Source organism: Anabas testudineus, chromosome 1 (genome assembly GCF_900324465.2).
Source record: "Anabas testudineus chromosome 1, fAnaTes1.2, whole genome shotgun sequence".
Taxonomy (NCBI): domain Eukaryota; kingdom Metazoa; phylum Chordata; class Actinopteri; order Anabantiformes; family Anabantidae; genus Anabas; species Anabas testudineus.
The window spans coordinates 1,542,803-1,564,636 of NC_046610.1; the positions used below are offsets into that span (position 1 = coordinate 1,542,803).

The 21,834-nt window shown below is 42.1% G+C and overlaps 2 protein-coding genes across 6 annotated transcripts in view; both read right to left on the reverse strand.

The window, feature by feature from the left end:
- Positions 1-985: 985 nt before the first annotated feature.
- Positions 986-10,768, reverse strand: pex6 (peroxisomal biogenesis factor 6). Of its 3 annotated transcripts, none has more exons than XM_026360482.1 (18): positions 10,119-10,765; positions 8,730-9,353; positions 8,426-8,592; positions 8,093-8,176; positions 7,681-7,780; positions 7,063-7,196; positions 6,828-6,930; positions 6,500-6,702; positions 6,155-6,341; positions 5,998-6,074; positions 5,420-5,537; positions 5,094-5,299; positions 4,580-4,641; positions 3,759-3,867; positions 3,557-3,673; positions 3,248-3,325; positions 2,895-3,034; positions 986-1,485 (listed from the first exon to the last, which is right to left on the reverse strand). In XM_026360482.1, exons 1-18 carry the CDS (start codon positions 10,641-10,643, stop codon positions 1,349-1,351), a joined length of 3,171 nt encoding a protein of 1,056 aa, XP_026216267.1. In that variant the 5' UTR covers positions 10,644-10,765; the 3' UTR covers positions 986-1,348. The 3 variants fall into 3 exon arrangements, 2 of the variants coding, with proteins under 2 accessions (XP_026216267.1, XP_026216266.1); XM_026360481.1 differs by having other exon boundaries at positions 987-1,485; positions 6,828-6,933; positions 10,119-10,764; XR_003298817.1 differs by lacking the exons at positions 986-1,485; positions 2,895-3,034 and having other exon boundaries at positions 3,309-3,325; positions 3,759-3,857; positions 6,828-6,933; positions 10,119-10,768.
- A 541-nt stretch (positions 10,769-11,309) lies between these two features.
- Positions 11,310-21,834, reverse strand: part of ttbk1a (tau tubulin kinase 1a) — a 38,074-nt gene continuing 27,549 nt past the window's right edge. For all 3 annotated transcript variants that reach the window (XM_026358728.1, XM_026358726.1, XM_026358725.1), the window contains 2 exons: positions 12,864-14,320; positions 11,310-12,753 (listed from right to left, as the gene is read on the reverse strand). In XM_026358728.1, coding sequence (XP_026214513.1) covers positions 12,348-12,753; positions 12,864-14,320 — 1,863 coding nt within the window. In that variant the 3' untranslated portion in view covers positions 11,310-12,347. The remainder of the gene's footprint in view (positions 12,754-12,863; positions 14,321-21,834) is intronic.

Below are 21,834 nucleotides of genomic sequence, written 5' to 3' on the forward strand. Positions count from 1 at the left end.
TTGAAGCATTAAATGGAGGAAACAAATTAAATAAAACGGAAACAGATTTTTCATTGAAGTGGAGCCTAGAGTCTCATTTTCTTATTTGAGCTAAGAGTAAATTTAAAATGCACAAGACTGAGCAACTATTTAAACAGAGTGATTCCAGAATAATTATAGTTTAGCAAACCTGCTTTTCTTAGTCCACATTTTAAAAAAGTATCCAAATTAAAGATGTTTTTTGTGACATAAAACATCAAATTAACTGCTTTCTTAATATAATAACATGTCACCAAATATTCCTACTGATTTAGAGGTTAAAAGTGTGTTAACATGGAGATGTCGGGTCCAGTAGCTGCCCTCCACACTCCACACGTCGCTGTAATAAACCTTTAGCACATGTGGCCGGCGAGTCTCTGCACAGTCCTAGTAACTGAATCTGCTGATATTTTATCATCTTCATGATTAAGTTGGTAGCGTACCGTCGGAGAAGCTCAGAGACCTGCAGACGTACACAGAGCTCAACACAACATAACACTAGCTGCTTGTTCAGAAACGGAACCCTTTAGCCAGCCAGCTAGCTAGCTAAGCTGTTAGCATAATTCTAACTGCTGACAACCGACCCGTCTCTTTTGCGTTCCGCCATTGTGAGTCTCTCAGAGTTCATTTTTGATTGTTTTCTCTTCGAGTTAAGTTTATTTTCCTTCACATGAACCAGCACTAACTGCTCGGAGAGGTGGAAGCTCACCTGAGCAGGTGTGGACAGCCCAGTTTGAGTAAAACCCCCCGACACAGTTTAGGCTGAAATAAGTCTGGTTAGTGCAGAGTTCACAAGGGAAGTCATTATTAAATCAATCACTAGTGTATTATTGATGAATTATTTTAGAATTAACTCTTATCACAGCGAATCTGGAGCCTGTTGTAATTATGGTCTGCAATTTTTTACAGATGATAATTATTGGACATACCTTTGCACAGTAGTTCCCTTTGATTAAGCTTTATGGCGAATTAAAGTTTGCTGTACAGACGGTTACGATCCTAAAGAAGAATGTCTGATGTTAAATGATGGATTTTTAAATGAAAATGATACGACTACAAACACTTTAGTTTTTTCTAATTTAAAAATGATCCTCTTAGTAAATACAACAATCTCCTTAGTCAGTTCTCTGCTCCTGTGTGGTTTAAATAAATCTGGATATTTGTACATCGTGCCTAAAATATCTGACATCCTACAAGTTTTAGTTTCATTTCTGTATTTATTAATTAAATCTTCCAATTGTATAAATTAACTTTACATCATTTACATTTTATTACTTTACAGTGATTTGTCAGAGATGATGTTAGATACATTAGAAAATTCCACCCGTTTCTACTTTGCAACTATTTTCTGTTGAATGTTTTTGTATCTTAGCAGCTCCTGGTCAGAAACAGACGGCTTGAAGTTTTCTAATGCTGTAGAGAAATCCTCGACACACAGGAGGACAGGAGAGTCCTCCGAGTCCAGACCTGAGAGAGAAGCGTAGAGAGATAAAGTATGAATGGAGAAGCTGAAACAGGCGAACGTCCACTGCACTTTCGGGCTGAATAATGTTCATATAATAATAATAATAATAATAATAATAATAATAATAATAATAATAATAATAATGTGCATTTAGACGTCAAAACTTTGGCCAGTTTTCCACTTCTAGGAAGAAGCATTTGCTTTAAAAAGGTTCATTTCGCTATAATATAATTTGTTATTATTGTGTTTTGTTATTATTGTGGCTTGTTACACATGTTTTTAGTGAAGCCACCATGAGGTTCACAGATATTAGCCTCGTGAGAGACTGTTATTGGCAGTAATAGTCAAGACTAGACTGTAATTCTTGGTTATTTTCTCTATTGTTGGCTTTAAATCAGAAAACCGGGTGAGGTCCATTTTCCCCTCAGCTCAAATGAGCGTGTTCAAATGTCTAAGAAGACAAAACCTAAAGACTCATTTCACTTTCTTACACAGCCTGCAGTGACGAGCAGGTGTTTTCTATTTATTATTAAAAGACTAAATCTATGAGAATCTGAAAGTGTTATAGAATAAACTCTGATTGATGTGAGATTGATCTTTTATGATTGATTTGTTGTTTCAGTTTTTGGCAAAAATATCAAAACAATTTTTGGTATTTTAGTGGAGAAATCTGTACATTTCATATAAAATGGATGAATAACAGATACTGTTTTAACTAAAATGTCTTTAGTTGCTGCCATAAATTATAAATTAACTGAAGATTTGAAAGAAACCTCTTTTTTTCTTGACATGAACCCGACATCTTTTAACTGACGGGAAAACTAAAGACACCTGAGTTAAATTTACCGTTTCTTCTGCCTGATTTTTTTTTCCTTTTTTGTTTTAATTTCTCAGAAATTCTAAATTACATGTTTGATATTAAATAAGGTGAAGGACATTTGAATTCTTTTCTACCTACACACACACACACACACACACACACTGACAGAATCTGTCTTATGGTTACAAACATCTAACATGATTTACTTCCACTGATGCATAGAGTTGCTCTTAAGTTGCCTGTTGCAGTGAAGCAGTTGCTGTGATGATTTCTGTAAAGACATTTATGAGGAGAGCTGTTTGTGCTAAATACGCTGCTCTAAACTTTTGTAGTTTGAAAGATATGGAAAAGTTTGGTTTGTTTTGAGTAAAGATTTTTCAATAAAACAATTGTGAATAATTTGATTTACTTCCAATAAAACCTGACAACATGAAGACAACTGAGGAGATAACAGGAAGTAATTATGGGTAATGAAGTCTTCATTATTCGTCTGACTCTTTACAAAATGAGCTGAATATCTGGGGCTGTGTTACTGAAACTGTGTTCACTAGCTCGTCTTTCAGGACTTGTTTATCTAAGATTGTTTCTTACCTGCGTCGATGAGACAGATCTTTCTCTTGATGGCGGTTGCCATGGCGTCTGAACAGAGAGCGTAGAGGTCAGCACCGGTCATGTGAGCGGGACAACGATCCACCACCTCCTGCAGGTTCACCGCAGCCTCCAACTGGAACCTGAAGTCGACATTGGATTTTATTTTTCCAGAAAAGGTGAAAATGTTTCACTTCAAACATCCACTGAACCGAGCAACTCTGGATCCACAGACGAAGGATTAGTGCAAAATCAGTTTTCTCTGTGGCACAACGTGGGTCACTGTTAACATGATATTAGCATCAAGTGGTTTTCAAGCGGTGGTGATACAGAGCAGGCGACTTTCTCTCTCTTACTTTCTGAGGATGGCCTGGAGAACCTGCAGCTGAGAGACTCGGTCCTCGTTGATCCCAACATAGACCAGTTTGTCAAACCTGGAGGACACAAAGTGTTTGTTCAAGGACCTGTTAGTGATGAAGCCTTATGAATCTCTGGGCCCTTAAAACATTTACACAGCGACATCTGGTGGTTTGTACAACTTATAACAGAACCTCACACCTCACTGACGTTTTAGTTCCATGTGTGGCAGTAACAGTACAAGGTGTTTGTTCAGAGAAATGTAGAAGCTATGGTGCAAGAAGGTGAAGGTGTATGTGACCTCTGACCTGCCGGGCCTCAGCAGTGACTGGTCCAGTAGATCTGGGCGGTTTGTGGCTCCGATCACAAAGACCCCGACAGACGAGTGCAGTGCGTCGAGCTCGGCGAGCAGCTGAGAAACGACCCTGTGCAGAGAGATTGAACCAAACTTTATTACGACATTAAACCCAGACACTAAACAGAAAGCAGGCGGAGGCAGGTAACACTCACCTGTCCATCACCCCTCCAGAGTCTCCACTGCGCCCTCTGCTGGGAGCCAGAGAGTCCAACTCATCAAAGAAGACAACGCACGGAGCTGCTGAGCGCGCTCTGCAGAAAACTGCACATCACACACGTCGGACACGCCTCCAAATTTAATACAATATCCTAGAAACCTTATATTTCTTCTTTCATTAAAACCCTTTACACCAGGGGTGGGCAATTAATTTTTATCAGGGGCCGCATGAGAAGCCTGAATTGTGTCAGAGGGCCACCAACTTTTTTTTCATTGTAAAATACTTAAATTAAATATTTTGAATACCTGGTACTGATAATCAGAAGAATAAAGCACTCTGTAAATATTTATATTAGGTTATGTGAAACTGTGGTCTATTGGTTCAATAAGAAAAACAATTATTGAACCAGTGCAATTTATTTTTTAACTTGTTAATCTCCACAAACAATAACTTGTAATGCGTTCCACCTCACACACGTGTATACGCGAGTGAAGGTGCTACGTCTACGACGTGCATACGTAGCGACGTAACGCTTTTCGAAATAAAAGTTAAAAATAAAAGTTAAAAATAAAAGTTAAAAATAAAAGTTAAAAAAAAAAGTTTAATTTATGGTGTTTATGATTGGCCTCACGCGGGCCGGACAGGGACGTACAAAGGGCCGGATGTGGCCCGCGGGCCTTAATTTGCCCAGGTCTGCTTTACACTAAGCTCCATTTCATACTCTACACAAGCTACGTGGACACTCTTCAACTCTTCTGGGATTTGTTTACACCAGAAACAGTTCAGTTGAAGTTAGAAAATAGTTTCACTACAAACCTTCCCTGATGTTCTCTTCACTCTGACCCACGTACATGTTGATCAGCTCTGGACCTTTAACGCTGAAACAAAGAGTAAAACAAAACGTACATCCATCATCATATGACTGAATCAGCAGCAGCATGTCAGTCGTCTTGTTGCTGAAAGTAACCCTTTACCTCACATACCACTAATTTTCCCATTATACAACAGGATACTGCCATTCTTTGAAGGTCGCATTATGTAAATTCCGTGAATCAGTGACAACAGAAAATAAAACAATAAAAACTAATCTACTGTAACACTGTGCAGAATCAGGAGTTTCACCCTCTGTCTGCTGCTACGTTTTCTTACGTTGAATCAGGGTTTTATTCTACATTTACTTTTCTAAAAGATGTTACACTTGTACGTGTGCTTCTTCCTGTCACATGGTGACGTACGTCTTTGTTACTCACCTGCAGTAAAACCGTCCACGTGACAGATCTACTACTGTGGTTTACAGTGAAGGATGTGAGGAAGGTGAAGGTGTTCCTACCTGAGGAAGGTCATGGAGCACTCAGTGGCCACAGCTTTAGCCAGCAGGGTTTTTCCTGTGCCGGGGGGTCCATACAGCAGGACTCCAGTCCTGTTCAGACCCAGAGACAGGAGCTCTGGATGCTGCAGGGGAAGCTGGACCGTGTCCAGGATCTCTCTCTTCACCTGCTGCAGACCTCCGACATCCTCCCAGCGCACGTTTGGGATCTGTTGACAGGAAGATGTCGGAGTTAGAGCTGAAGACAAAAAACATCCAGCAGCATCTTAATAAAGCTTCAGTGACACTGACGGACTCAGATCAGATAGTTCACCACTGCGTGTCACTACCTTCGGGGCCCCGATGGCCTTAGACTGGGCGTCCTGCAGAGTCTCCAGAGCAGAGGTGAAGTCCTGGTTCAGGATGGTCACACCACTGGAGCACAGATCCTCCTCCTTCCGATCACCGCTGCTCAAACAAGGAAATAACTGTTAACTGGTCGTACACTTTAAATAAATACGTCCAAACGTCCTGAAGAAACAAGTCCTGAGCATCAGGTCAGGTGTTTGGTTCCGAGTCAGAAGACAGCTGTTATAGGAACAGCTGACAACATCAAGCTTGTTCACAATAACAGAGTTTGATTCAATGATTCTGTTTGTGAAGGTTCTCAGGTCCGATCTGTGTGTGAACTGCTCACAGCTCATGGAGTTCCAGTCGTCACAACGGAAGCTCGTCAGAACCAACAACATCAGAAATCTGAAGTCAGACTCTGATCAGGTTTATGATAAAGATACTTTAAAGAGAAACAGTCAAAGGTATAAGAAGAGGATCCATCAAGGGAGGAGCATCAAACACCAAGCTCAGCTGTAGCTCAACTGTGGCTTTGACGGTGTAAACATTCATTTTGATTAGTTTTAATGAGTCTCACCAGGTGTGGATCAGCCTCCTGCAGGCTGCTCTACCAGCCTCAACCAGCAGAGCCTGTAGATCCCCCAACACAAAACCCTGAGGAGGAAAGACGAAGAAGAGAAGTTTAACTGTGCTGACTTGTTCATTTTCACTCTCATGTTCGACTGCTCACATACTGCTGTGAGTTTAGCGAGTCTCTCCAGGTTCACGTCTCTCCCCAGGGGAAGGTGTCGGCTCAGGCTGACCAGCATGGTGCAGCGCTGCTCCTCAGTGGGGCTCTCTAACGCCAGCTGGTGGATGAATGCTGCCATGACACCTGCAGACAGCTCCCGAGGTCTGCAGACAGTCGCCACCACAACCACACTGAGACACACACACACACACACACACACACACACACACTTCTGAACACACCTGGCACAGGTAATCAGCAGTATCTGCATCAGCCCCAGAGGACTGGAATTTCCCACCGCTGTCTCAGCATCATGTGTACTGTATCAGGATAAGAGGCAGCTATTCACCTGGTGGGGACGCTGTGGAGCAGCTGGCAGAGCACTGCCTGGACCCTGCCGTCCTCCTCGGTGGTCCCTTTGGGTCTGAGCAGGAGCTGCAGGTTTCTGAGCAGCAGGATGCAGGGCTGCAGGGCCTCGGCCCGCTGAAACACCGACGTCAGCTTCACCTCAGAGGCTGCAGGAGTGTCGGCACACACGCTCACACAGTCCACCTGCACACAGGAAGTGAAACAACTGAGCTGTGGGGGAAGTGTCTTGAGAATCAGCTGCTTTTATTTTGAAATGAAAGCACTTCCTGTGACTTCCAATATATGTACTATCATACATGCTGTCACACCTTCAGCAGGTGGAGGTTCAGTCTGCGACTTGCCGCGCCAACCGCCGTCATCTTGCCACTTCCTGCAGCACCATGAAGGAGGATGGTGCAAGCACACAAAGAGCTGCTACAACCAGACAACAATGACGTTACATGTCCCATCATGCTTCGCTCCATGATACAGTTCACAGGGTTTCGGACATGAAATCGGATCCATCAGTGCAAATTCACAGCTGACACTTCCAGTCAGGGTTACCTGTGGTGCAGGTGCGGCAGGATGATGCTGCTGATGAGGTCGACGGTCTTGTTTAGTCCCGGAGGAGACAGACTGCTCCACAGAGATGCTCCGTCCACAGAGCAGCAGGGGACGGGGCTGTTGGTGGACATTCCCTGAAGAGACAAACAGAGTCATCAATCAAACGCCAGAGCTGCATTACTGAGGAGATCTACTTCAACACAACCATCAGATCAGAGAACGTAGATTAACTATTAACAAGAGGTGAAATACAGTGGCAAGAAAAAGTATGTGAACCTTTTGGAGTTTCATGGTTTTCTGCATTAATTAGTCATAAAATATGATCTGATCTTCATCCAAGTAATAAACACAATGTGCCTAAAATAACAAAACTTCCTGATCTTTTATGTCTATTGAGAACAACCATAAACACTTCACAGTGCAAGTGGAAAAAGTATGTAAATGTACTAAAACTATTAATGCACCATTTGAGAAATTCTACATTTAAAACCATCCACATGACTCTTAAGTAGTGACACATTAATTTCTGCATATTTCTGCAAAACAAACATCAATCAATTAAACTGATAATAATAACCAGAGAGCTTCTAAACAGGGGAGAAAAATCACAACTCTCACCAGGTAGAGAGAGGTGTGCTGTCTGTCAGCCAGGTGAGGTCCTTCTTCTTCCTCTGCAGATGAACACACCTTCTGCACTTTGAAGAACAGCATGGGACTCCTGACAGAGGTCAACGGTCACATAGACTCATAAGTAAAAACTACTGGACTGACTCACTATTAGCTATGTGTACCTAATAAACTGACAACTGTACGTCTAGGTAAAGTCTGAAAGTTGATTTAAATGTGATTTAAAAGTGAAAATTGATTCATCTCCACAGTTCAAATAAGAAACATTATCACTACTCATTTTTTGACATGACTATATTTGTGGGGACAGATTTCTCTTTGTGATCTCTGCACATTAAGTTTAATAAACGTTTGATTTGTTCATATTAAAATTGTCTTCTCTGTGTAGATAAATGCCGTTTACCTGTGAATCCCATCATAGTTGTTCTCCAGCAGGTCGGGATGGTTTTCAGCTGGAACTGACAGAATGTCTCCCTGTGAAACCAGCCTGCAGAGAAAGAGACGACTAACTGGTCAGACTGGGAATTTAGAAAAAAAGAACAGCTCATTAAAAACTAAACTCTGATCTCACCTGCATCTTGTTGACAGGACAACATTAAATATTAACAGATCATGAGAAGCTGATTTTTTTTTATCTGCAGTGATATGAACACAGTCATGAGCACCTCGTAAAGAATTTAATACAAATAAAAGACATTTCACGGCGCTGGACCGACAGACCACCTGTGGTTCTGACCTGGGGGTGCTGAAGTGCTCGGACAGCAGGTTGTCGTAGCAGCTCAGGTTGCTGTACAGCGGAGAGACGACCGGCTGGATGTGAAGCTCGCTGGCGGACAAAGGAGAAGCCGAGCGACAGAAACTATCGGAGCGACCACCGGGCTCCGGAGGAGACAGCTTCCACCTCTGAGATGAAAACAAGAAAACACAGCAGTGACCCCACTGAATCCGATCGCAGTCATCTTATTAATATTCAGCAGAAAAACCAAACACACTTCACAGACTGAACAATTCATCTAAAAATCACGACTGTGCTGAGTCACCTTCATCCTCAGCGTGCAGCTGTTCAGAGGAATCACGTCTCCTTCAGTCAGGTTGAACCACAGAGTCGCTGATATGAATCCAACTTCACCATGGATCTGCAGGTCTGGACTCAGACTTAAATCCACCACCACCACAGAGACCAGCCGCTCTCTGCAGACACCCTTGACTTCGGTCTGACCTGTCGAGGGTCTGAAAGGTCCGCCCGGTCTCGACAGCCTCACCCACTCCTGGTTGAACAGCCCCTGCCTGAGGAGCAGCTGTTTGCTCATAAATACACAGCTGTCCACATCCACAGCAGCCCCCTGCTGACCTCTGACCCCGAGCCACCGCTGACTGTCGACCACACGGACGTCCACCCTGCACTCCAGCGCCTGCAGGACGCCAGAGAACCCCGAGTCCAGGAGCTTCCTGTTGTCAAGGAGAGAGCGCCCCCCTCCGAGGCTGTCGGCATAATGAGCGAAGTCTGACACGCACAGTCTGAGCAGTCTGCAGGAGGCGGCGACAGCTGGGGGGTCCACGGAGTCCCAGCAGTCAGTCAGAACCAGAGAGGTGTCTGCAGTGATCCTCCCCTGTGTCACAGGACTGCAGTCCAACACCTGCAGCTCCAACAGCCGCTGCTGCACCTGACAACACAGAAGAGGAGAAAAGTCAAGGTTGTGTTCTCAGGACGGAGAAGAAGCTGTAAACTAATAACTGTGTCTGTTGGTTCCGATCATTTCAACAACTCAAGTGAAGTTGAACTAAACGGTGAATCGAGCTCCGATTCTGATCCAATAATCAGTGAGAAATAAAAACAGGAGCCACATTTTCCAGAGTTTGTTTGTTCATAGTGAACGTTTGCTGCTGTTTTACTGCTGATTCACATTATTCAGTCAAAAACTGTTCGAGTTCTTGAACCAGTAGAAAAATCATGTTGAAGAAAAATGTTTTGCTGATGATCAGTGTTCATTTAATATACAGAATAACTTATAAACAACTTAAGTATAAAATAATAATAAAAAGAGGAAATAAGGTGAAACCCAACACTTTATTATTATTATTATTATTATTATTATTATTTTTAATCCTTAAAGTCAGAAATTTTCTGCATTTGAAGGAAACTATGCAAAACTATTGTAAAAATATTATATATAATAAATCCACTAGCTACTGGTTACCAGAGGAAGTCATAAGTTACTGTGTGAACATGTATTAACTCCCATCTTATTTTATATATATATTAATATACACACCGTCTATTTAATGAGTATTTCCTAGTAATACTTCTGTACTTTACTCCTCTCGATATTTGAATGCAGTACTTTTACCTGCCAGGTGATACTTCTACACTGTGGAGTTCATATGATTAATATTAGATGAGATCTAATCATACAAAGGGGACTAATAACCTGGGCCGGTTCGTCCCCCAGCAGCGGGTGTCGGGGCAGCAGCAGCGGGTCTCCCCGCCGGACCAGCAGCCACTGTCCCTGACGACAGAGCTCCAGCAGCCCGCCGGTGAACTGCTCCGATCCGGCCCAACGGAGACTCTGTCTGCTGCGGGCTCCAAGCACCACTCTGTCCAGTTTGACCGGCTCCAGAGTCCGGACGGTCCCCGTGCTGCCGTGCAGCTGGAACCCGTGGTGCCGCAGGAAGAAGCGGCTGACGAAGATCCGGACCCGGCGCCGAGACTCTGTGTCGGAGTCGGTGTTTCTTCCTCCGCAGCCCGCTGTCTCCTCCTCGGTGGTGGAGTGAAGGCGCAGTAGAATACCCGGCTTCTCGGAGCCCTGGCACCGCCGGGGCGTGAACAGAACGGTCGGTGGATCCGTATCGTGGTGGAACACGGAGTCCAGCTGAGACTCCAGAACCAGAACTTCCAGAGGACTCAGGTGCGACGGGAAACTCTCCAAACAGACCAGCTCCACCTGCGCCGCCATCTTGGTTCTTCTTCACCGCCGCTGTCGTTTTATAGTTTCCGGCGCGTCGTCACCACCCAGTGGACGACTGAGGGACTACAGCCGCAATTCAGAGCACCCTGAATCTAAATCAAGATAAAATGACACTTTATTGACTCTAAGGAGGAAACTCAGGCCTTCCAGAAGCTGCAAAAATGGCTGTAAAAATACTGAAATGTTTCTGTGAACTTTGAAACTTATTGGGTGGGTTGCTACCCACCAGTGTGCATTTCAGTTTGAGCAAAAACTTGGGAATGGAAACAATAGACATGAAAAAGAAATGAGCTTCACCAGCTGTTACTTTCAACAAACAATTAAATAACATATGCAGAATAGAAGTGGATGGAAACATACACTTTTCAGAATTTTATTTTGCAGATTTTCTCAAAGGTTTAGATAAAACTTGAGCTGTATCTGCATAGAAACCCACTCCTTGACATCCAAAACATCACAAGATGACACAATTTGATTCTTTTTTGTCAATGGTCTAAAATGTTGGGGATGTTGGAGAATATGTTGAATTTTATAACCTCATTATATGTCTTCAGTATAAAACTGAAATCTAAAAAGTTACTATACAAACTAATGCTGTCAAAAAATGTGAGACACTGTGTAAAGTCTGGATCCAGATCAGGTGTGGTCCTTAATGTTTGCAGGGAAGAAGCAAGAAAAGAATGACAAGACAATCTTCCATATGACCAAGACTTTACTTCACAGCTCAGCGCCCTCACCCCCGCACAAACACAGAGTGGGCTTCAACAACCAACGGACCTTTGCACTGTCAGCAGAATCCAAGCAGGTATGCAGTAGCTTCCTCTCATGGTTAACCCTGTTTTTCTCATGCGTAAAAAACAGGCATAGTGCCAACACATTGGAACAGAAGGTTAAAGACTTTACACTTTGCTTTGCAAGATAAAAAATAAAGATGTCTTTATGGGAAATGATTCTATTATATACAATTCAGAGCATAAACAAAATAAAAACACCCAAAAATAGAATGATTACAGCATGCCCATTGTCACACCATGAGGAGGAGGCGAGCGGCCGAGCAATTGACTTTGAGTTCACATCAACTCTTCTGTTTATCCAAGACCATAATGAGAACAGGATATACTTCTCTTTCCATTCTAACAGAGTTCAGGCATTCAATCCAGTCCAATTTGGCTTTTTAGGCAATAGGAAGGGGGGAGCTATATCAAATTATTTAAAGGTACAGATTTTCATACAGTACATGTTGTTTTCCCTCTACAGACTCAATGTATTCGTGATATATTTCACCATGCAATGTGAACCAAGCAGGGTATTGTTGATAGAAGAGTAGTATAGCTGTGGGCAGGTTGGGAGTACTGTGTCAGGTGAGTCTCTGAAACTGGACTTGTTGGAGATCATGACTATTAGTTTCAGAAACTACTTAATGTAAATCAAGAATCAACCAGGGAGCAGCAGACATATCCATAGCACCACGGCAGCAACGCTCTTGTATGACAGTCAAAATTACTGGAAGCCCATGAAGATATTTTAGTAAGCTGTCCTTGGAAAAAATAAGAGGCTCATATACATTAAATGAATTGAAGGAGGTCATTGTAACATCACAGTCTAATATGGAATCAGGTGAGAACATTTGAGGCGTAGCTCGTCTGAAGACTGATTATACACAGACATGTCTCAGCGATATGTCACTTTGTATTATCTAGCGGGCACTGCTTTCTCCCTGGCATTTGGTTTCCCCTTAGTGGCTGGTTTCGGCCTGGTCTTAGCTGGTGTGGTACCAGAGGTTGACTGGGCCGTAGCTTCCTGCGAGGCGCTGCGCCGCATCGTTGTTGTAGTCCTGGGCTGTAGCATGGGGACAGTTGGGGCTCGGACTGACAGGGGCTGCCTGGATGGACATACTCTCTGAGGAGAGGGGCTATCAGTCCTGCAGTGGGTGGAGCTAAGGCTGCGTCGGGTACCAAGCAAGACTCGCAGGGGCATTCGAGGGCTACCAGATGGGGCAGGGACAGCAGCGGGACGAGGACATGAGGAAGAGGATCTGGGCGAGACAGGTTTGGTTTTCCTTTGGGTGCTGAGAGTGCTTAGTCCAATTTTCTGATTCCTAAAGAAGTAAAAAATAAATTTATGGTGTTGTGTCTTTAAATTTTATATAAAAAATATTTAATAAAAATTTTAGTAAGTATAAGTTAAAAGAGAGAAACAGAATCATACCCATTAATAGAGGCTGAGGCTCCTTTGGTAGTGCTGGAGTCTGGCACGGAGAGAGGAGAAGGAGCAGCAGCAGCAGCAATCCCCCCTGAAGGCCTCTTTATGGGGGTGACAGGCCTGGGGATCTTGCTCCTGCAGTCCTTGGAGCCTTGTTCTTCAGTTGGTTTAAGACGGGAGCTTCTCCTAGACTCATCTGAGGTATGTGTGTCTTCCTCTGAGCCGGTGGTGGACAGAGTTTCAGAAGCCCTCCGACGCTCATCGTCCCCAGAAGACAAGGATGATGACGTCCCAGACAGCATTCTCCTTCTCATCCAGCGACCCTGTTGCTTTTGGACCAGCAGGCGGGCCAAATCCAGCTGCCTTGCACGCTGCTGAAGCCTAGCCCGAGCCGAGAGGGAGGAGGACTGTTCTGAGCCTGAGTCCTCTTCAGAGATGAGTACCGGGATTCGGCTTCGTATTCTGGGCTTTATGGTAGCTGGTAGTTCTGATACAATTGTCTGAAGCTTGGCAGCTACTTCACTGGATGATGGCTGTTTCTTAGGTTCCTGTGATACATCTTTATGTTCATTAACTGGTGACATGGCTTCTGGGACAGGCTCCAAAGACTGGGTCAGGACAGCTGAGGGACCATTCTCAGTTTGGGGAACTTTGTCAACTTGTGTAGTTTGGTCGGGCACTACTGGAGACGTTTCTCTCACTGGTGCTGTCCCGTGCTCATGGGTTTCATCCTCTACAGCTAGTTCTTTCATAATGGCATAGACTTCCCGGTCAGTTTCCTTTGCAGAATGACCATTGGAAGACATGACATTTAGGTGTGATGTCTCTGCAATATGGATGAAAGTGCGCTCAACTTTGGTGAAGGGAGGTGATGCAGGAGCAATAGGAGTGGAAGGTCGCAGGTCAGACCTGAGAGCAGGGGACAAACGGCCAGTCTCAGAGGCTTCAGGCAGGATTGTCTCTCCAACCAGGAGACGGTCATTACGCGAAGTGGGGGCAGATGGCGTAGCCAATTCACCGTCTAGAACATGATCACCAGCAGAGGGAGATTTGCGAGTGTCTCCAGGTGAGAACAGGACAAGTGTTTTGGATGCGTCTTCCAGGTCAGGGTCTGCATCAGCAGCGGAGGCATGCTCCCTTTGGCCCCTCTGGTCCTCAGCCATGAGAGTTGAAGGAGCAGCATCTTGGCTCCGCTCAGTGCTTTTCTGACTGGCCTCACTGTTGGACTCACTCTTTGTGACATCGTCTTCCTTTGGCCCTGGAGGTTCGACAATGTCCTCGTCTGGTGTGGCAAAGCTCCGGCGTGGAGGCAGTGTCCCAGTTAGCATGACAGTGAGGAAGTCCGCCCTCTTGGCCTGGAGTTGAGGAAGGATATGGAAATGCTCCTTCTCGTCACTTTGGCCCTTTGTCCGATAGTCTGGGGAAGGTGGCGATGGAGTGCTCTGCTCTGTGGGTGACAGCACCTGCAAACAATGAAATAACACATTTTTACTACAAATGCACCAACTCAAAACAAGACAGGAAAGAAGGACTTTGGTTTTGCTGTTTTTTGAGCTGAAACATATCACAGTGCATTACCACAAGATGTTACACTGTTAGAACCATCTGTTCCACCTGTTATAAAATGCATGAAGGTGTACATCTAGTACTGACTAGTACTGACTGACTGGGCTGTGTGACTTTAACTAAGTTTCATCAGAGTGGAACAACTCACTAATTGACCCTTAATACTGAATGTCTGTTGCCTCCAGCTTCCCATGAGGGAATTCATAGAGTTTAGTTTAGTTTTTTTTACTAATAATTCTTTGAAACCATAGTGATCTTCAATATTTTATGGCAAAAAGAAGACAATGTCACAAAGGAAACAGGTCCTATTAACCTACAGAAAGACTGCAGGAATCAAAGTATTTGCCCCCAAAACCATTTTAATGTCATTTTGGTTGTACACAAGCTTTTCAAGATTGTCTAGATTACATACATTGATATAAAAGGCACAAAAATGCATTGCAGAGTTTATCCTTAGACAGCACGCAGTCTGATATCAGGTGATTTTCAAGTGTTTCCCTTCATAAAGATTTAACATACAGCCTGTACATTCATACTAAACCCCACTAATTATCATGCTATTAGAGATTAACTGCAAACCTAATTACTTTCTACATTTCTGTATATATGTACAGTTATCATCAGGATTTACAAAAAGTTTAAAATACATGCTTTACCTGTAAATTATACAAGCAGTACTGTACAGTCATATAGTGATAGAAAAAAATGCTTATACACGTAAAAGACACTCACGGATCATCACACTGAACTAACACCGTGAACACTTCAATCATCTTTACCTCGAGAACAGAAACTCTGCTTTATTGCACAGAACAATCAGACATTTTATGAAATACCTTGTTTTTGTCTTGTTCTCAGAGTCATATGAGAACTGTGTGAATAACTGTGCTCGACACAAATACTTCAGATATTGGTCCAGGTAGAGTTTAGCACATGGACTCAAAGCAGGATGAAACTGATAGAGTAGTCAAGCTAAATTACAAGAGAAAACAAATCTACTTTTTAACAACTCACTGTCTCTTTTAAAATTTGTATATTGAAAAGTTTCACTTGTGTTTGCCCAGTAAAGAAAAGAATAAAGTCCAGCTTAGCACAAATTAGCTACAGGTTAAAATACTAGCTAAATTAAAGCTAATATTAAGATAAAATATGATTTTCAACAACTGCAAAACTGGCAGATTCTGTTGTATGTTGTTTATTGAATCACTGCTGGAATATAAATGTAAAAATAAAAAGGTAAGGTATGGTAATGGTAAGTTTTCCTCCGCTTCTACACTTTGTGCTAAATGAAACCAAACCTGGACCTAACTCTATGTTGGACACGTCCACTGGTGTCCATGTTTCTAGGGCAAATAGCAGATTTTGCTCTATAACAGATTTCGTAAATTGCCTGAATATTCCTTCCAGAATTGACTAGTGACGTGTGACCTGATGAAGTCCATACTGATCTGTTCTATTTCGTAGAGGCGTAGCCCTCTAAGAGCTCAAAGCGACAGCTCTTAGAGGGCTACGCCTATACTCATAGAAGCTGGGGTTACAATACGTAACCAACGATTTACAAACTGCTGAATGTGTTTGAACAAAAACTAACATGGAGACAGGTGTTCACCTCTAAAGTACCTTATCTCTACAATATCACCCTGTTATTCCATAATATCAAATATGCAGTAAATGTGTGTTTGGGGGAAGCATAATACACTTTTTACATTTACAGTATATAATTCTAGTGTGTGATTCATGAGGTATAAAAGTTTTGTGTGAGACAGAAGAAACTTTGTAGGAATGAACAATATTAACATAGGGTTGAGGAAAATCAGATGGTGTAAATGTGCAGTATTGTTCATGTGATAGAAACTTAATATTTATTGTTATTTTAAAACTTCAAAATGTTGAGACTGAGCCCAATGCTGCGTGAATACAGCACTTCTACATATCAGGATTTCTAGAACAGGAATACGATTTTTGATTTGCTGAGAATCACTTCACAAGTTACAGTTGTAGGTTTAAAACCTTCTTGCTCAAATCATCTCAAATCAAATGAACATATACTGTACATTGTTTTTTAGTTCGAACAACATGACTAGCAGCAGTTTCACTAACACGACACTCCAAACTAAATCTGAACATATTCATACAAAAAGGCTTGTTAGCAAACACACCAGACTGTCGCATTTTGGTAGGGTGGTAATATGTTCATTCATTGAAAATTAATAGTTTGAGTTATTATACAAGCATTTGCTCACAGCACCATATTGAGGAGAAGTTGAAAAGCATTTGAGAACACATTTAGTTTGGAGTGTAGCCTTACAAGCACGAAAGTCTCATTTTGGTTGTTTTGGCCACAGTTTCCACAGATCATCACAAAGAATTTACAAAGTACAGATTGTTTTTGTTGTTGCAACAACGTAGATGTTCAAATCAACCAAACTCTGCCGTGACTTTTGGGTCCAAACCAGCAAAAATGAGACATAAAAGATGATCATCCAGAACTGTTGACGCACCTCATTCTTATAAAATAGTTGATCGAATCCAATATGTTTCAACAGTATCGTGCATCATGATGTCCTCCCCTAACAAATAAAACTCTGGATGTAAATGCTCACATTAACACTGCAGAGTGAATTATGTGATCTAAGATTATGAATCCAGGAAATATCAGAAGATAAGAAAGAAAATAAAAAGACTGCTGCTTCCTGTCTTTTTAAAGTCAGCTACTGACTCGACAGCTGTGATCCGTGAGCATCCCCTCGAATAGTGTTGTGAATTATTTACAAAAATCACAGATGTTTTTCAGTCAGGTGTATGTTCACTGTGTTTGCGTTGTAATTACAGTACAGTGCTGTTTTTAGTCGTTGTACAGTCAGAGGTGTGCGTCGTACAAACAGTAGATCTCATGCAAGAAGTGGCGACAGTCGGTAAACAGTCTTTTGGTACGACATACTGTCATTAGTGCGGCAGCGCGTTTTTTAAACTCAGTGTCGTGAGCAGAATAAGCACACTGAGAGCTTTCTACCAACTGATCCTATCTGAATGTGGCACTGCAGTCGTGGTGACACAGGACAAAACATCGACATGTATCGTGACAATCTTGTACGTTAGGTGAATCATTTTGCAGGCGTGCAAAATAAAGTTAAGAGTTAGCAGCTAGTCCACTTTATACATTCTGTAAGTGGTTGTATCTTAGTGCTATGCTAAATATAAAACAGGCAGGATGTCCTGAACTCAGCATGAAGCAGCATAAAATCAAACTCAGGTTTCCTCCTAATCAGACGGTCTCAGAGCTGAGCTAATGTTATCGCTTCAAATACAAGCTTGATGAAGGAGCAAGTGGTGCATATTTATTTAATGTAGCCCTTTAACACATTTAGAAAGCAACAGATTGGCTTTCATCACATAAAATGGCGTCACAGCTACTGGCTCATGTAGCTGGAGTTTGGAAGTGTCCCCCAAAGTATTTCTATACGTCCAGAAGACGCAGCTTGGACTTCAAATGACATTCAATGCAACAAACCACAGACTGCTGCTTTGGTAGCAGAGGCCAAATGTTTAACAGGGTTTCACAAGTCAGCATTGAACCATTTCAATGGCTTATTGGAGGCTGCAAACCAAAACCAGAACAAGCACTGATTTATTTCTTAAAGGACAAAACAGAGTGAAATATACTGTTAAACCCACGCAATTAACCAAATGTCAAAAATAAACTTTTTGCAGCTCTTGTATAAATCTTAGGCAGTCAAATACCGACACATCTTAAACGTATTGATTTAAATGTGGTTCTGAACAGTGTCGGGTTTTCATGCGGTTTATTTGATGGCTATTTATATTTTGTGGTCTAATGAACCAATTGACGTGTCCTTTTAAAAGTCACTGGTGGGAGCCACTGACAGTGGAACCTAGGGCCTGAACACGAACATTATTGATGCTATTTTTTTAGCGTGCAACGTTATATGTCAAGAAAGGACTGAAACACCCAATGACAGACTCTTTCTTCAAGGGCATCAATGAGCATTATGGTTTGTATGTGTGTGTGTGTGTGTGTGTGTGTTTTCAAATTATTACATTTGAAAAGCTAGAAGCAGCAAATGTTGGGATTCTTTTACTTTTACTGAATTACTAAAATATTTATTAATTATATCTCATGAAGTATAAATATTAACAACTAATCCTTGCAGCTCTATTTTATGGAAACTTTGGGATTGTGAATCAAAAGATTGAACTTAAAATATCAATCTACATGACTCTAAACATCTCCACCTCCACCTCCTCTTTCTCTGATGTGATCAGAGCTCTTCTTTAAGACTCCCACAGCTTAGTCACTGAATCTAAAACAGTCTTCTTACACTGTTTCGAGAAAACTAGTATTCTCGTTTTTCATTTTTTTCCATTTAGACTAAACTGTCCACCTTGTTTTCCACTGGTCAACACAACACTCCAACAGACTAGCTACATCAACTAAGCCCTTACATGGTAACGTTACCACCCGTAAAATGTAAAATGGAGAAAGTGGTTATTTGTACTGTGAAATGAAAAATCTCTCAGTCTGCTCTACAGGAGCAGTTATAGGATGACAGTGGTGGTTTCTTATCATTTTATCCTATTTTCTTTCCTATCCATCATCTTCCAGCAGCTTGATTTTCTTTTTTCCTTCCATACAGCTGCTGGTCTTAGCTTATGTCCATAAAAATCTACTAGAAATCTGAATGCAGATAATTCATCTAATTCATGATCTATTTAAATAAGTATCTTTCTTTTGCTATAACGTCACACATTTCCCTTATTGCATCTGTGTTTTGCATCCATATGGCGAGACCCTCAGCCCGGCCCGATCCTCATTCTGTGGTCAACTATGTGCTAAGGTGCAACAGTAAAGTTCAGCTGTCAGAAAATAGTGATGGAAGAGGAAGCACGATGGAAAAAAGATGGAAATCCAAACACATGACAATATGTCACAACCAGTAAAACCTTCCCAGTGACCACTGCAACATGCATTTCAATCACTGCCATTTCCAAAACAGACTATGCTACTGCACAGACGACCAAACGAGCAGATGACTCATCAAGTTAGGTCACGAGGTAGGAGTCAGAAAACGCCAAACCCTAATCAACATCACGGCATAAACCTACAATCTGATGGACCTTAACATCAAAGACATTCTACAGGTATCTTTCAGCATCTCTAACAACAAAGAACCAACATTAATAATAGGTTCTTGAATGAAACAGGATTGACTTTGCCCTCTGGAAGACCTGGATTTAACCCAAACAATGTGAAATGATGCAGGGCGACAATGAGACATCACATCTCCACAAACAGGCTTTGCTAGTTCTCAGGTTCCAGTTAAATGGACAGATCAAGTACTGGAGTTTGTGGGATAAAGACAGATGTAATAAACTCTACAAATAATATGATCCTCATATCAATCTCATGATAACAGACATAGAAAAGATTGGACACAGTGCTGCTATAGGCTGCATGCAACATGTAGATAGCAGATGTGCCAGACTGGATCAAAGTGGTGGACGACAGACTTAAGATGATGAGAAAATTAAGTCATAATCTCCAAGGTCCTAATTAGTAAATAGTGAATACAACACATGATGAACCGACACGAGGACCAGAACAAAAATATTCTGTACTAACAGCAGCCAGTAAAACTGTGTGATGTCTCGATTCCTGCGGTACGTACATGTAGCCCCACCTCCATCCATTCATCTCACAAACACTTAAATAAAAATGTGTGTGGATTCAAATAATTAAGACTCACATTAATGGAGACAGCTCTGTACATTGGCTAACACTGTCCTCCTAATTGCTCCTGTGTTATGGTGGCCCTTCACTGCAAAATAGAAAGAAATAAATGTTCTAGGAAATAAACCAGGAGTTTTAGTTTTACTAAAAATGGGGAAAAATCAACTGGTGGCAAGTTAAGTACTGTTCAGTGTGAATTAGTTTTCTGTCTAGCATCAGTGTTTTTGAATATGTTTTGTGAAATGTTCATGTAAGGTTAAAATGGTGATGCCCACTCCTCTCTGTATTTCCATAGCTAGTGAAATGTAATTAGATTTAATTGGTTTTGTTTCTTTTCTCTTCTTTTTTAATATTTGCACTTCAGGGCCACCATACCTTTACCCAGTGGGCCAGCAGAGTAACACAGTTTATCATCAGGCCTGTGATTAAATATCAACACATTCAGAAAAACATTTTCACAGAGAAAACTCAGACTTCTCTCTTCATACATAGCATTTAATGAACGTAGAATAGGTCGAGACGTTTTGGGGACTGGTTTTGTGGTGGCAAAAACGCATTGAGAAGCAGTGTCGGTGTATTGCTCGGTGGACGGGATGATCAGACTCCAAAGTCTCGGTGCAAAAACAATCGCTGGGACGACCTGCATTCCTCAACGATTGCTCCTTCATTTTAGCAGGAAAAGCAGAAACAAATGTAATGAATAGATTCACAAATCCTGTAAAGCTTAACAGTCTGTTAGCAGCCCCGCTCTGTTTCCTCCTCTTCACAGAAACCAGAAGGAAATATTCAGTGTCACATTATTTCCACCAGTTTGCCAGGTCTGTGGTGTGTGCAACATTAGGTGTGCAGAGATGCTTAGAGTTTATTGCATGGAAAATATTCCCCGTCTTCAGTATTTTTCTTTTGTTCCTCTGCTCCAAAATGAACTGATACAGCTACGTGAGTGTCGATGTGTGAAACTATTCGTCTGTCGACCAGCAGCGGTGCTGCTCTATGCCAGTAATATGGCTTTGTGTATTTAACTCATACAGTATTTGTGGTTTTCATCTGTTCATTATCTTTTGTGTTTGTACATTATATGCAGAGCTGGGAGCCCAAATCAACTGTACTTTAAAGCACACAAGTTACAAGTATCTCACTTGTGAGTCACTTTGGATAAAAGCGCCAAATGACTAAATGCAAATGCAAATACAGTCAAGCACACTGCTTGATTTTGACGTGGTGTCCTCAAAGGTTAACAAATGATTTGAGGATTTAAGGGGCCCTTTTCAAATGAATCTTAAGGATTTACAGATTAATCAATAATAAAATATTTGTTAATTCCTGCCCTTAATTACAGTAAATTACAGTAAATGATCTTCACCAAATGCAGTGTTAGTGCACAGTTTATGTGCTGGGACACCAGGATAGAGTGGGAGGGACAAGGGGGCCACATACTGCCCCAGGCCACAGAAATGGTTTTGACCAACCCTGCATACATGTGCATGGTTTTGTCCATGTGTGTATGTGCGGGACATGTATCTGTATACTGTGTGTGTTCTGAGTTCTCTCAGCTGCTGTTTTTGTTCATGAGCTTGGCTAACATCTGCTGCAGCTGTGTCCTCGACGCATTCAGGACTGAGTGTCTGCTTCGTGGGCTGCCGGGCGTCGGCAGTGTGCCGG